Source organism: Cherax quadricarinatus, chromosome 74 (genome assembly GCF_038502225.1).
Source record: "Cherax quadricarinatus isolate ZL_2023a chromosome 74, ASM3850222v1, whole genome shotgun sequence".
NCBI lineage: Eukaryota > Metazoa > Arthropoda > Malacostraca > Decapoda > Parastacidae > Cherax > Cherax quadricarinatus.
This window is the reverse complement of record NC_091365.1, coordinates 20,676,463-20,693,252: the sequence shown is the minus strand read 5'-3', so window position 1 is coordinate 20,693,252 and position 16,790 is coordinate 20,676,463. Positions and strand designations below refer to the sequence as shown.

The 16,790-nt window shown below is 42.7% G+C and overlaps 1 protein-coding gene across 1 annotated transcript in view; it reads left to right on the top strand.

Annotated features, from left to right (window-relative positions):
- The window catches only part of LOC128700100 (uncharacterized), a 119,455-nt gene that overhangs the window by 48,805 nt on the left and 53,860 nt on the right, over window positions 1–16,790 (top strand). The window contains exon 2 of the mRNA XM_070100829.1: window positions 5,959–6,079. Coding sequence (XP_069956930.1) covers window positions 5,959–6,079 — 121 coding nt within the window. The remainder of the gene's footprint in view (window positions 1–5,958; window positions 6,080–16,790) is intronic.

The window sequence follows — 16,790 nt, the reverse complement described above, 5'->3', positions numbered from 1 at the left end:
GACCTATTCCCCTCTCCACCTTCTCCCTTCTCCTTTATTGTTACTGCTGTTCCCAACAGCTCTCCTGCTTCATTCCTTGGCCCTGCTTGGTGCACTAATAGGGCCGTAGCATAACTCATGACTCCCTCCTTTCTGTTGGGGTCCTCGTTCAGCAGGGGTGTACCTGCTTCAGATGCTATGTCTCCTCTGGGCAATAGTTCTGTAACTTGCTTCAGCCTGTTTACCTCATATTCTAGGGCCCGTATCCTGGCTTCTGCAGCTTCGGCTTGTGGCTCCAATTTCTTATTCTCTGCCTTTATCCTCTTCTCCATTTTTGCAGAAAGCTTACCTAATTTCCTCTCCCACCTTTGTTTACATTGCTCTTACATGGAAGAGCAATGTAAAAGTCCAAGTCGAAGGATCCCTTAGCCTTCGACCTCCTCTCTGGGCCACCAAGTCTTTTTTATAGGTTAGGTGTTTTAATGTGTGTACTCGCCTAGTTGTACTCACCTAGTTGTGGTTGCATGGGTCGAATCACAGCTCCTGGCCCCGCCTCTTCACCTGGCCGCTACCCGGTCACTCTTCCTGCTCCATGAGCGTGCATGTGTGTGTGTGCGTGTGTGTGGGGGTCGGGGAGATTGCAAGCCGGAGAGAGATGGGGAGAAGGAGGGAGGGGGACAGAGTGATGGAGAGGTGGAGATAGAGAGGGACGGGGGGTAGAGTGTGTGTATGTGTGTGTGTGTATGAAATAGGCAGGAAGAGAGTGGTAGAGAGGGAGAGAGAGAGGTAGAGAGAAAGAGGGGTAGAGGAGGTGGGAGTGGGGAGCTGTAAGGGAGAGAGAGATGGAGAGAGGGAGAGAGGGTGACAGGGAGAGTGATGGGGGTGGATGAGTGAGAAGGGGGCTAGAGGGAAAGAAAGGGGGGAAGGGAGGGAGGGAGGGATAGAGAGAGAGAGAGAAAAGAGAGAGAGAGAAAGAGAGAAAGAGAAAGAGAGAGAGAGAGAGAGAGAGAGAGACAGAGAGAGAGAGAGAGAGAGAGAGAGAGAGAGAGAGAGAGAGAGAGAGAGAGAGAGAGAGAGAGAGAGAGAGAGAGGGAGAGAGAGAGAGAGAGAGAGAGAGAGAGAGAGAGAGAGAGAGAGAGAGAGAGAGAGAGAGAGAGAGAGAGAGAGAGAGAGAGAGAGAGAGAGAGAGAGAGAGGTGTAGGAAAAATGATTAAGTAGGATTCTATCAAATCACAATGAGGCGTCAATTAGCCTGCGTGCTTGTATATGTGTGCATGTATATGTATATGTTTGCTTGTGTGAGCTTTAGTTTCGGGTTTAAGTGCGTGCGTGTGTGTTTTGCGTGCATATGTGTGTGTTTTGTGCGCGTATGGGCACTCAGAACGTTTGTATGGTCGGCGAGTACATGTGGTTCTCTGGCCTGACTTCGACCTGATGCTGACTCAGCCGGCTACACGCAAGTTCCTTTAATGTTTCTCCTTTTCCTGGAATACCTACTTCCTAGATTCCTATCTACCTAATGTGTGTACTCACCTATACGTACTCACCTATATGTGGTTGCAGGGGTCGAGTCATAGCTCCTGGCCCCGCCTCGTCACTGGTCGATACTAATTCACTCTCTCCCTGCTCCATGAACTTTGTCATACCTTTTCTTAAAGTTATGTATGGAACTTGCTTCTACTACTTCACTCTCCAGATTATTCCTCTTCCTGACAACTCTAAGGCTGAAGAAATACTTTCTAACATCCCTATGACTCATCTGGGTTTTCAGCTTCCAATTGTGTCCCCTTGTTCCTATATCCCACCTCTGAAACATTCGAGCCCTGTCCACCTTCTCAATTCCTCTCAGTATTTTATACGTTATTATCATGTCCCCCCATCCCTCCTAACCTCTACTGTCATCAGGTTTGATCCCTTAACCTCTCCTCATAAGACATACCCGTCAGTTCCAGGACTAATCGTGTTGCAAATTTTTTCGCTGTCTCCAATTTCCTGGCGTATTTGACTGGCGTTGATTATTCCAGTATAGGCCTTACATACACGGTGTACATTGTCGTGAATGACTCCTTTCTTAGATGTCTAAATGCCAATCTCAGGTTTGCCAATCTCCAGTATGCTGCAGCTGTTATTTAATTGATGTGAGCCTCAAGGGACATGTTCATTATAATGTTTACTCCAAGATCCTTTTCTTTAAGTGACGTTTTCAGCTATTGATTTTCTAACCTGTACTCCGTCTACGGTCTTCTGTGTCCTTTCCCAATCTTCATGACCTTACAGGAGCCATTTGTTGGACCAGGCTTGTAGTCTATCCAGATCCCATTCTAATCTTAACTGATCCCTGCCCGCTTGTATTCGCCTCATCAGTTTCATATCAACAGCGAACAGTGACACTTCTGAATCTATTCGTTCTACGATGTCATTCACGTATACAAGAAACAGCATCGGACCTATGACTGACCCTTGTGGAACCCCACTGGACACGTGCACCCACTCTGACACTTCAACATGTACGAACACTCGTTGTTTCCTTCCTGTCAGGTATTCCCTGATCCATTGCAGTACATTCCCTATTATTCCTGCCTGCTCCTCTAATTTTTGCACCAGTCTTTTGTGTCGCACTGTGTCAAAAGCCTTCTTGCGGTCCAAAAGATACAATCTACCCATCCCTCTCTCTACTGTCTTACTTCTGTTACCTTATTGTAGAACTTAAGTAGATTTGTGACACAGGATTTCCCATCTCTGCAGCAGTGCTGATTGTCATGTATGAGTTCAATCTTTTCAATGTGTTCCACTACACTTCTCCTGATAATCTTGTCAATGACTTTATATACAAGTCAGTGACACTGGTCTGTAGTTTAACGCTGCCTGTCTGTCTCCTTTCTTAAAAACTGGAACTACATTTGCTACCTTCTACGCCTCAGGCAGCTGTCCAGTTTCGATAGACTTACTGAAGATTGCCGCTAGCGGCACACACAGTTCCTCTTCTCCTTCTATCAGTATCCATGGAGATATGTTATCTGGTCCCACCGCCTTTGAGGTATCAGATTCACTTACCAGTTTCTTCACCTCTACATTGGTTTTTGTATTGTGTCCAGCACCTGCTGGTGCACCCTACCTCCACTGTTTGCTGGAAGCATTCCTGTCTCTATTGTAAATACTTCTCTGAATCTTGTGTTTAGAGAAGCCACTCTTTGTGTGCTCCCCTACTTCTTTCCTCAGCCGGATTACTTGGTCCCTGACTGTTGTTTTTCTCCTAATTTGACTGTATAATATCTTTGGTTCAGATTGGCTTTTGATGCTATGTCGTTCTTGTATTGCCTCTGTGCCTCTCTCCTTATTCCTGCATATTCGTTTCTGGTTCGTCTACTCAACTCCTTGTTTTCTTGAGTCCTTTGCCTTCTACACCTTTTCCATGCTCTAGCTCACCTGGCTTTGGCCACTCTACACCTCCAGTTAAACCATGGGCTCACTATGCTCTTACCATATTTTCTGTCACTCTTTGGTATGAACTTCTCTGCCTCCCTGCACTTTGTGTTCACTAGTTCCATCATTTCATTTACTATTTTCCCACTAGTTCTCCTTCCTACTGCACTTCATGCAGGAAATTTCTCATTTCTATGTAGTTCCCTTTGTTAAAGTTCGGCTTCTCTTGTTCTCATGCTGCTGCATTCTCCACTGTTAACTCTACAAGATATTCAAAACTCAGAACATCATAATCATTAGCGCCAAGGGGTCTTTCTTGTGTGATATCCTTTATGCTTGAATTATTCAAAGTAAATATGAAATCCAGCCTTGCTGCAACATCCTCTCCTCTTTCTCTGGTCATATCCTTAACATGTTGGTGCATGAAGTTCTCCAATACAGTCTCCAACATCTTAGCCCTCCATGTTTCTGGTCCCCCATGTGGCTCTAGGTTTTCCCAGTCAATCTCTTTATGATTGAAATCCCCCATTAAAAGTAATTTTGTCCTACCCACATGAGCCCTCCTGGCCACTTCAGCTAGTGTATCCACGATTGCTCTATTGCTCACATCATACTCTTTTCTTGTCCTCCTGCTGTTCAGTGGTGGGTTATACATCGCTGCTATCATCACCTTTGGAGCCCCAGTCTGAAATGTTCCTACAATGAAGTCGTCTGTTTCCCTTCTGTCCATTCCTCCCATTTCCACAAAGCTCCACTGGTTTTTGATGAGGAGTGCTAGTCCTCTCCCTCTGTTCTCTCTGTCTTTCCTCATAATCTGATATCCAGGTGGAAAGATTGCTTCTGTTATCATCCCTGTAAGTTTGTCTTTGTTAGTGCTATGATGTCAGGTGATGCATCAATGAGGCGTTCTTGCCACTCTTCACTCATATTTGTTATTTCATCTGCATTGGTGTACCATACCTTTAGCTTCCTGTCCCTTATTGTATTTTGGGAGATGGAAGAGGAAGGTGCAGGCTGGGAGGGTGGGAGGCAGGGCAGAATATTATGGGAGGCTGCTGTGATCGTGGAATTAGGGCTTAGGGTGGTGGTGGCTATGGAGTGAGATTTGTTTCTGTTTACTGTGTTTGGTTGATATGTGGTGACAGGGGTTGAGAGGTTTCTGTAAGCATTTGTGTTTAACGTTTCCCCAAAGGCTGAGCTTTCCTGTCTGTTGTTGCCTGTCCTGTCTCTCTTTCCTTCCACTGGTTTTGTCTTGCTCTCACTTTCAGTTCCCTTTCCTTTCTTGTTCTGTCTCGATTGAGGTACACTTTTTGATAATCGGGAAAGTCCTTTAACAGTGGTTTTTGTTGTAGTATCCTGTTCAGTACCACATCTGTCTTGAATTTCAATTTGATTAGTCGAATTTTTTTTCCTCGGATACCCCCCAAGTCTGTGAAAATTTTCTACCTGAGACATGTCCCTCTCTCCTGCGATTGCAATGATGTTCTTAATCTCTGTTTTCTCCCAATGCTTTCTTTCATCATAGGTCTGCCCTTCAGCCTCCTGAAGCCCATGAATAATTACTGATCTCTCCCTCTCTTCTTCCCATTTCTTTTCCCTCCGTATCCCTGGATCTGGTTTAAACATCTCCTTTTCTGCTTCACTTATCATCTCCCAGACACCATGATGGCCTGATATTACTTCTGCAAAAGACTGCTTAGCTCCATTCCCTCCTTCAGTCCCCTCGCTGCCTGCTGATGTTCCCATTTTGGTCATCTTGCTCCTTTCGGACCTCATCTTTATATCCTGCTTCAGCACATCCATTTCTTCCTCCAGTCTCTGTATCTTTGCCTCAGTTACTACAGCTCATGATTCCCACTTCTTGCTCTATGCAGATATTTGCTCTAACATGTTATTGCAAAGCTCGTTTAACCTTTTCTCCCATTGTTGTTCCATTTTGTTCTTGAGCCGTTCTACCCATTCTTCCTTTTCCGACCAGCTATCATCGGTTCCCTTGCCTTTACGTCCTCCCTTTTGAGAGCCCATTTTGTTTTTATCCTGTTGGGATGTTCTAGCTGCTTCAGCTTATCGTAAAAATGTGTGTGTGTGGAGGGAGGATTTATGAGCTAATGTGTTAGGTTAGGTTTGTTTGTGTATGTGTGTGTGTGTGTGTGTGTGTGTGTGTGTGTGTGTGTGTGTGTACTCACCTATTTGTAATTGCAGGGGTCGAATCATAGCTCCTGGCCCCGCCTCTTCACTGATTGCTACTGGTCCTCTCTCACCCTGCTCCATGAGCTTTATCAAACCTCGTCTTAAAACTATGTATGGTTCCCGCCTTCACTATGTCACTTTCTTGGCTATTCCACGGCCTGACAACTCTATGACTGAAGAAATACTTCCTAACATCCCTTTGACTCATCTGAGTCTTCAACTTCCAATTGTGACCTCTTGTTTCTGTCTTTGTGTGTGTGTGTGTGTGTGTGTGAGTGTGTGTGTGTGTGTGTGTGTGTGTGTGTGTGTGTGTGTGTGTGTGTGTGTGTGTGTGTTACCATTACTGCTAACGCCTGTGTGATGCAGATGTCTGCGCTTGATGGAAAACTGCTGATGTGGTTGAGACGACGACAAGTTCCGGTGATAATATCTGCTGTTCTCGTCCTGGTCTGTGTGTCGCTGTACCATCAAAACCACCACTATTATAGTAAGTAGTCGTCCTGGTCTGTGTGTCGCTGTACCATCAAAACCACCACTATTATAGTAAGTAGTCGTCCTGGTCTGTGTGTCGCTGTACCATCAAAACCACCACTATTATAGTAAGTAGTCGTCCTGATCTGTGTGTCACTCTACCATCAAAACCAGCGTTAGTACAGAAAGTTGTCGTCCTGGTAAGTGTGTCGCTGTACCATCAAAACTACCATTACTATAGTAAGTTGTCGTCCTGGTCAATGTGTCACTCTACCGGATCAGCCGGGCTGTGGTTCGTACGTTGGACAACGTGCGGCGAACAGCAACAGCCTGGTTAATCAGGCCCTGATCCACTGGGAGGCCTGGTCGTGGACCGGGCCGCGGAGGCGTCGATCCCCGGAACACCCTCCAGGTAGACTCCAGGTAGTACCATCAAAACCACAATTAATACAGCAAATTATCATCCTGGTCAGTGTGTCGTTCTACCATCACAACCACCATTACTAAACTCAGTAGTCGTCCTGGTCAGTGTGTCGTTCTACCATCACAACCACCATTACTAAACTCAGTAGTCGTCCTGGTCAGTGTGTCGTTCTACCATCACAACCACCACTACTAAACTCAGTAGTCGTCCTGGTCAGTGTGTCGTTCTACCATCACAACCACCATTACTAAACTCAGTAGTCGTCCTGGTCAGTGTGTCGTTCTACCATCACAACCACCATTACTAAACTCAGTAGTCGTCCTGGTCAGTGTGTCGTTCTACCATCACAACCACCATTACTAAACTCAGTAGTCGTCCTGGTCAGTGTGTCGTTCTACCATCACAACCACCATTACTAAACTCAGTAGTCGTCCTGGTCAGTGTGTCGTTCTACCATCACAACCACCATTACTAAACTCAGTAGTCGTCCTGGTCAGTGTGTCGTTCTACCATCACAACCACCATTACTAAACTCAGTAGTCGTCCTGGTCAGTGTGTCGTTCTACCATCACAACCACCATTACCAAACTCAGTAGTCGTCCTGGTCAGTGTGTCGTTCTACCATCACAACCACCATTACTAAACTCAGTAGTCGTCCTGGTCAGTGTGTCGTTCTACCATCACAACCACCATTACTAAACTCAGTAGTCGTCCTGGTCAGTGTGTCGTTCTACCATCACAACCACCATTACTAAACTCAGTAGTCGTCCTGGTCAGTGTGTCGTTCTACCATCACAACCACCATTACTAAACTCAGTAGTCGTCCTGGTCAGTGTGTCGTTCTACCATCACAACCACCATTACTAAACTCAGTAGTCGTCCTGGTCAGTGTGTCGTTCTACCATCACAACCACCATTACTAAACTCAGTAGTCGTCCTGGTCAGTGTGTCGTTCTACCATCACAACCACCATTATTAAACTCAGTAGTCGTCCTGGTCAGTGTGTCGTTCTACCATCACAACCACCATTACTAAACTCAGTAGTCGTCCTGGTCAGTGTGTCGTTCTACCATCACAACCACCATTACTAAACTCAGTAGTCGTCCTGGTCAGTGTGTCGTTCTACCATCACAATCACCATTACTAAACTCAGTAGTCGTCCTGGTCAGTGTGTCGTTCTACCATCACAACCACCATTACTAAACTCAGTAGTCGTCCTGGTCAGTGTGTCGTTCTACCATCACAACCACCATTACTAAACTCAGTAGTCGTCCTGGTCAGTGTGTCGTTCTACCATCACAACCACCATTACTAAACTCAGTAGTCGTCCTGGTCAGTGTGTCGTTCTACCATCACAATCACCATTACTATAGTAATGTAAATTATTTCCGCAGTTCCCTATTTCTTAAAGCTAATTTGACTAAACTATAAAGTTAAGTAACTGGTGCGTACAAGCTGCCACCGCTACAAGAAGTGATCGTCTCCGTCTGTCTAATATTAAAATTACCACATTAACTATGGAGTAGTCTTCCTGGTGTGTCTCTGGAGAAGAAAAACTACAACTGCTACAGTAAGTGAAGCACCAACTACAACTGCTACAGTAAGTGAAGTACCAACTACAACTGCTACAGCAAGTGAAGCACCAACTACAACTGCTACAGTAAGTGAAGTACCAACTACAACTGCTACAGTAAGTGAAGCACCAACTACAACTGCTACAGTAAGTGAAGCACCAACTACAACTGCTACAGTAAGTGAAGCACCAACTACAACTGCTACAGTAAGTGAAGTACCAACTACAACTGCTACAGTAAGTGAAGCACCAACTACAACTGCTACAGTAAGTGACCATCCTTGTGTGTGTGTCACCTTGCATTAAAACTACAAGTACTACAGTAACGTCTATGTGATGCAGAAAATGATGATTACTACAATATATAATGTAGGAAGCACTGACTTCTACAATATGTGGAGCAGGAGGAACTGACTACAACCGTAAGTGGTGCAGGAAACACTGACTACTACAGTAAGTGGTGTAGGAAACACTGACTACTACAGTAAGTGGTGTAGGAAGCACTGACTACTACAGTAAGTGGTGTAGGAAACACTGACTACTACAGTAAGTGGTGTAGGAAGCACTGACTACTACAGTAAGTGGTGTAGGAAGCACTGACTACTACAGTAAGTGGTGTAGGAAGCACTGACTACTACAGTAAGTGGTGTAGGAAGCACTGACTACTACAGTAAGTGGTGTAGGAAGCACTGACTACTACAGTAAGTGATGTAGGAAGCACTGACTACTACAGTAAGTGATGTAGGAAGCACTGACTACTACAGTAAGTGGTGTAGGCAGCACTGACTACTACAGTAAGTGGTGTAGGAAGCACTGACTACTACAGTAAGTGATGTAGGAAGCACTGACTACTGCAGTAAGTGATGTAGGAAGCACTGACTACTACAGTAAGTGATGTAGGAAGCACTGACTACTACAGTAAGTGGTGTAGGAAGCACTGACTACTACAGTAAGTGAAGTAGGAAGCACTGACTACTACAGTAAGTGATGTAGGAAGCACTGACTACTGCAGTAAGTGGTGTAGGAAGCACAGACTTCTACAGTAAGAACATAAGAACATAAGAAAAGAGGAACACTGCAGGAGGCCTGTTGGCCCATACTAGGCAGGTCCTTTACAATTCATCCCACTAACAAAACATTTGCCCAACCCAATTTTCAATGCCACCCAAGAAATAAGCTCTGATGTGCAAGTCCCACTCAAATCCAACCCTTCCCACTCATGTACTTATCCAACCTAAATTTGAAACTACCCAAAGTTCTAGCCTCAATAACCCAACTAGGTAGACTGTTCCACTCATCAACTACCCTATTTCCAAACTAATACTTTCCTATGTCCTTTCTAAATCTAAACTTATCTAATTTAAATCCATTACTGCGGGTTCTCTCTTGGAGAGACATCCTCAAGACCTTATTAATATCCCCTTTATTAATACCTATCTTCCACTTATACACTTCGATCAGGTCTCCCCTCATTCTTCGTCTAACAAGTGAATGTAACTTAAGAGTCTTCAATCTTTCTTCATAAGGAAGATTTCTAATGCTATGTATTAATTTAGTCATCCTACGCTGAATGTTTTCTAACGAATTTATGTCCATTCTGTAATATGGAGACCAGAACTGAGCTGCATAATCTAGGTGAGGCCTTACTAATGATGTATAAAGCTGCAGTATGACCTCTGGACTTCTGTTGCTTACACTTCTTGATATAAATCCCAGTAATCTATTTGCCTTATTACGTACGCTTAGGCATTGCTGTCTTGGTTTAAGGTTGCTGCTTACCATAACCCCCAAGTCCTTTTCGCAATCTGTATGGCTAAGTTCTACATTATTTAACTTGTGATGAATGGTTTGAAAAACCGACAAGTTGGAGATTGAGACACTTATGCAGCATATGGGAATCTTTATTCAGTGGCGAAACGTTTCCTGAATAAAGATTCCCATATTCTGCATAAGTGTCTCAATCTTCATCATTTAACTTATAAGTACTAGGGTTATGGGCACTCCCAGGCTTCAGAACCTTGCATTTATCTACACTGAACTGCATCTGCCACTTTTCTGACCAAGAATAGAGTTTGTTTAAATCCTCCTGAAGTTCCATAACATCTACGTTTGAATCAATTATCCTACCTATCTTTGTGTCATCGGCGACTTTGCTCATATCACTAGTAATTCCCTCATCAAGAACATTGATATATATTATAAACAACAACGGGCCCAAGACTGATCCCTGTGGAACGCCACTTGTTACAGATCCCCACTCGGATTTAACCCCATTTATGGACACTCTCTGCTTCCTGTCAGTGAGCCATGACTCGATCCACGAGAGCACCCTTCCCCCAATGCCATGAGCTGCCACTTTCTTTAACAGTCTGTGGTGCGGAACTCTATCAAAAGCCTTACTAAAATCTAAGTAAATAATATCAAATTCTTTATCGTGGTCAACAGCCTCAAAAGCTTTACTTTAGAAAGTTAATAAATTAGTTAGACAAGACCGGCCTCTTGTGAATCCATGCTGAGTATCATTAATCAAGCTATGCTTATCGAGATGGCTTCTTATAATCTCAGCTATAATTGACTCTAGTAATTTGCCTACAATTGAGGTCAGGCTTATTGGGCGGTAATTTGACGGCAACGACTTGTCCCCTGTTTTAAAAATAGGAATTACATTAGCCATCTTCCACATATAAGACACTACACCTGTTTGAAGAGATAAATTAAAAATATTAGTTAATGGTTCACAGAGTTTCATTTTGCATTCCTTAAGAACCCTTGAAAAAACCTCATCAGGACTCGGCGACTTATTTTGCATCAGTATGTCTATCTGCTTCACAACCATTTCACTAGTGACTGTGATGTTACATAATTTATCTTCTTCTAGCCCACTATAAAAATTAATTACTGGAATATTGTTAGTGTCTTCCTGTGTAAAAACTGAGAGAAAATAATTATTAAAAATCGAGCACATTTCATTCTCTTTGTCAGTAAGGTGCCCATAGTTATTTTTAAGGGGACCTATCTTATCTCTAACTTTTGTTCTATAGACCTGGAAAAAACTTTTTGGGTTAGTTTTAGAATCCCTAGCAACTTTAATTTCGAAGATTAATCTTCAACTTGTCGGTTTTTCAAACCAATCATCACAACTTTAATTTCATAGTCCCTTTTAGCTTTTCTTATCCCCTTTTTAATGTCCCTCTTAATGTCAATATACTGATTCATAAGATGACCCTCACCTCTTTTGATACGCCTATAAAGTCCTTTCGTATGCCCTAGTAGATATTTGAGCCTATTATTCATCCATTTTGGGACATTTCTATTTGATCTAATTTCTTTATATGGGATAAACGTTCTTTGAGCAGCATGTATAGTGTTCAGAAAACTGTCATATTGATAGCTCACTTCGTTACCCCAGTCAACAGATGATAAGTGTTCTCTAAGCCCATCGTAATCTGCTAAGCGAAAATCTGGGACTGTTACTGAGTTATCGCTACTATCGTACTTCCATTCAATGCTAAATGTAATTGATTTGTGGTCGCTAGCACCCAGTTCCTCTGAAATTTCTAAATTATTAACAAGGGATTCATTGTTTGCCACAACTAAGTCAAGCAGGTTATTTCCCCTTGTAGGTTCTGTCACAAACTGCTTCAAAAAACAATCTTGAACTACTTCTAAGAAGTTGCATGATTCTAAATTCCCAGTCAAGAAATTCCAATCAATATGACTAAAGTTAAAGTCTCCTAGAATTACTACATTATCGTGCCTTGTGGCCTTAACAATTTCCTCCCATAGTAGTCTCCCTTGGTCCCTATCTAAGTTTGGGGGACGGTATATCACTCCTAAAATCAGTTTTTCATGCCCCTCTGAAAATTCTATCCAAACAGACTCTGTATGTGTTGCTTCAGATTTAATACCCGTTTTTATGCAACAGTTCAAGCGATCTCCGACATACAATGCCACCCCACACCCCTTCCCGATACTTCTATCTACTTGGAACAATTTAAAACCCTGAATATGACATTCTGCAGGCATGTCCTGACTTTTGAATTAAACCACGTCTCAGTTAAGGCAAATACATCAATGTTACCTGCACTAGCAACTAATCTCAACTCGTCCATCTCATTCCTAGCACTACGGCAATTAGCATAATAAACATTGAAAGACTCTCCTTTCTCTTTACCTTTCCTGCTCATTTCTGTTTTTCTACTAATCCTATTACTGTCCTTATCACCCAAAGTCCCTGGCTTTTCAATATCTACCTCGTTCTGCTTATTACTAGTTCCCCCATAACTCGTAATATTACTACACTGGGATTTCACTGTTTTCCTGCCAAAACCCATACCACTAACTATTCCTAGTTTAAAGTCCTAACAGCTCCCTCTACTGCAGTTGCCAGTGCTACCACCCCAGGCCTAGATAAGTGAACCCCATCCCTGGCATACATGTCATTTCTGCCATAGAAGAGGTCCCAGTTGTCAATGAATGTTTCCGCATTTTCCTTACAGTATTTGTCCAGCCAGCAATTGACACCAATTGCCCTGGACAACCATTCATTTCCAACTCCCATCCTTGGCAAAATACCACATATGACAGGGTTCCCACCCTTACTCCTAATTATTTCTATTGCTAACCTATACCTGCTAATCAGGTCTTCACTCCTACGTCTGCCAACATCGTTGCCTCCAGCACTGAGACAGATAATAGGATTGCTCCCATTACCTCTCATGATGTCATCCAGACGGCTAACAATATCCTCCATCCCAGCCCCAGGAAAGCAAACTCTCTGTCTCCTACTCCTGTCCTTCAAGCAGAACGCCCTATCCATATACCTAACTTGGCTATCCCCAACAACAGCAATATTCTTACCTTCCTTGGTGTCGTTCGTCGTGATGTTCCAAGTAGTCGACTCACATTCGTCGGGTAGCACTGGGAATGTATTAGATGTTTCCACAACAGTTTCCACGGCAGTCTCTTTCTTCTTCATCGTTTCTACCTTTCCATTCGTCTTCTTGATCGTCAACTTCGTTCTCTGCTGTCCAGCCACTGACCAGTTTCCCTTCTTGACCTGAGGACTCAAAACAGGAGGACTACTACGAATCTTCTTGTTTTCCTCGGTCAGTCGCCGAATCTCCATTTTCGCCATCCTCAATTCTTCCTTAAGCTGTTGGTAAAGTTGCTCGATGGAGGGCATCTTGCTTCAATTCGTAGAGAGCGCGCAAACAGGTCTTCACAGAGCTAAGTACACGTCACCACTGCGCAAAAGGGAACTCAATCAGGAATTACTGTGCAGGACGTCCGCCCGGCCCAATAGCAATGCGAAGGAAGTAGGAAGCACTGACTACTACAGTAAGTGGTGTAGGAAACACTGACTGCTACAGTAAGTGGTGTAGGAAACACTGACTACTACAGTAAGTGGTGTAGGAAACACTGACTACTACAGTAAGTGGTGTAGGAAACACTGACTACTACAGTAAGTGGTGTAGGAAACACTGACTACTACAGTAAGTGATGTGGGAAGCACTGACTTCTACAGTAAGTGATGTAGGAAGCACTGACTACTACAGTAAGTGGTGTAGGAAACACTGACTACTACAGTAAGTGGTGTAGGAAGCACTTGTCAGCATAGTTGCTGATCCCTGTATTCCCAGTATTATATAGCATAGCATATTAGTATCATCCATGTGCTTTAGATACGAGATCCCTTGTAGGCCTGTGGCTTTGTGTGACGTCACGGGATACAGATGTGTAGGCTTATACCTCTGCCCCGGCCTCACTCGGCGGCAGACCATCCAGGCGTAGACAGGCAAGGCACTGGGCTCCATCCCTCATCATCTGTCTGACAATATAGTTACCATCCTACAAGTGTGTCTACCTTCAACCTACGATATCTCCATTTAAGAACCCTTTACGATAAATGGTGGCATCGGAGGGCCTGTAATTCTGACGATTACAGCGATTTCTGGAGATAAAATTTTCGACCAGCAAGACGGCCATTTCGTGTCACTAGTAGGCCTACCGAGGTTCACCCCAGCTAGCTACCTCAAGTCAGCTACTCGCCCAAGTTCCTACCAGCTTCTACATTATTCACTGGTCAGTCTCCTTGTATTAGTGTTTATCTGCTTATTTGCATCACTCCCGAGGGGTTGACCCGAGTTTGCAAAATAAGCCAGTTTCCAGTCTCTGGTGGGGGAGTCAGAACAACGGAGTCCCAGTCGAGCCTAGTCTACTCCATCCAATTCCTTTGCCTGCCAAGCCAGCTTCCACCCCTGCTGTGCTCATCGTGTGAAGTTATCAAGCCATTCTGTGTGAAGGGTTAAGATAAGCCAGCTAGCAACTAACCCAGGTGTCTTACCCCAGTACTCAAGCAAGCCATGTGAGTAGTCTTCATCGCTTGTGATTCAAGCTCCAAGCATTCTGAGTGCTCTTTTTCATCCTTGTGGTGTTGTAGTATTTCGTGGGTTTATTTTAAGCCAGCCGGCTTAGAATTATCATCGCGGCAGTGTGGGTGTTCTCAGTGAGGCTTACGACGTTCAACCCATAAGCCCAGCCACTCACGATCACGTGTGTCTCACCATTGCCGGTCTCAGACCTGTTAACCCACAAACCCAACTACAGTCAGCCATTACACACTCACCTAACTTCTTCAGTGTTTTGGTGCACTGCTAAGGGTTGTAGCACCATATTTTAAGGACCACATAGGGGGTCAAGAGCTAGAGTGTGTTTGCGCCATCTTTATAAAGCCTCCTGTGTGTTTGTCTTCGCCGATTTAAGCGCAATTCTACGATCATCTGTGCAGAGGACAGCAGCAAGACCATATAAACAATCCATCAATCTCATTCTTCAAGTGTTTCAGCGATAATATTTTTTTTTTTAGAGACATTTGCGAGTGTTGAGACATTTCTTTGTGTTCCCAGTGATTTTTCTCTTAGTGACATTCAGTGACTCTTGATCAGACTCAGTGTTTATCATGTACTGATTGCATTAATTTCTTTTAATCTCCTTAATTCAGTGTTAATTTTCGTGCATTATTTTATATCTGTTGTGTTGTGTATCTTTTTATACACTTGAAGTAAGTACTTAGTGTTTTTCCTTTGTTGTGTGTGCAACATATGAGCAATATAGAACTTGTGTTTACACTTCAGAATCACCTTGTGTTCTCAGTATTCCAGTGAAGTATTTCAGTAAATTTTTCACCTCATATTCTGCATCACAACTCAGTGTTGTCTGTTATTTTTTTTCTTCCCAGCATTTGTATATTTTTATTTTGTTCCCTGTGTGTTGAACATTCTTGTGTTCATATTCTTTCATTTAGCCAGTGTTTAATTTGTCTTATTTCCACAGACAATAGTGCCATTATTAAAGTCCAAGCAAGAAATAATTTTTTACAAAATTTTTCACATCAAGTTTCATTGCAAGAAAATCCCAGTATTGTGTTATATTGATGTGTTGTGTTCTGCATCACTGTAAGTCTTAAAACTTTTTTTGTTATGTGTTTTTAGCACCTATTATTTTTCATGTTTTTATTGAACAAAGTCACTCTTAGTGCAATTTTTAAGTTCTCTTTTTAAAGTAAATTGTTCTTTTGCTTGTTAAGTGTTGTTTAAGTGCAGTTAAGAGTTAAAGTGTTCATTCCTTGATATATTTCTTTTCTTGTGTGTTATAATTTTTATTATTGCACATTGATTCATTTTGCAATAATTCTTGTGCAAATATTGTGTTGCTATTAAAGTTTCCTTGCAGAAAATTTTATGAAGTACTTGTTGATTAGCAATTGTTAATTTGATATATTGCTACAGTTTATTACAGTGCAGTTTCTTATGCTCTGTTCTGTGCATAGTATTTTATTCTGTCTGTGTCATTTTATTTTTATTTCAGTGAATTGTGTGTCTGTTTTAATTTTTGCACAAGTTTATTGAGTCCATTTTATCATTTTATTGTGTATTTCCTTGTTGCATTGAAAGTAAAGACAACTCACTGTGCCATTTATTCAATTTAAAGTAAAAGTTGAGCAAATCAGTTTTGAGTAAAGTACAAGTTCTCTTGATTTTCAAAGTGTTGTTCATTTCAGTTGCATATTTTTCTTGTGTGAGTTCTTTGCTTACTGTGTAACTTGTCAATTTTTAATTACTTATGCAGAATAGTTAAGCATTTTCTTCCATTTAAGTTCACTGTGTTGTGTGTTCCTCAGTTATCATTTTCTTTTGTTCTCTAAATTCTTGTTTTACATTTTGCAAACATGTCTCAAGTTTTCTCAAGCGATGCCTCAGCACATGCTGCTAGTACAACCATTAATTTGTCAGCCCAAAATTCGAGTAACTCCTTATCAAACGATAGACATACTCAGACTTCTAGCCTGCGTAATTTCAGTTGTGATCCGTATGATGCTATGCCATTGTTCAATGGTGACCCAGACAACCTTGAAGGTTGGTTTACCGCAGTTAGAGCCAGAGCTGACGCTTCAGTTGATGGTCTCCCATCTGAGAGTCTTTTAATAAGTATCGGAAAGGAGAGTCTAGCCCGTTCTCCAGCAGCCTCAAATGTATTTAAATTAATTCGTATGAAGGACTTCCAAGATCTAACCAGGTGGCAAGATTATGAACAGTTAATTCGAAATTATCTTGAACCGGTGCGAGAAACCGATCCGTTCGTTGTTCTCAAAGAATTAGTTTGCATAGCTCCGAGACCAGAAGAGTCATTAGAGGAGTTTGCTCTCTGTCTTAATAACCTAATGTCCTC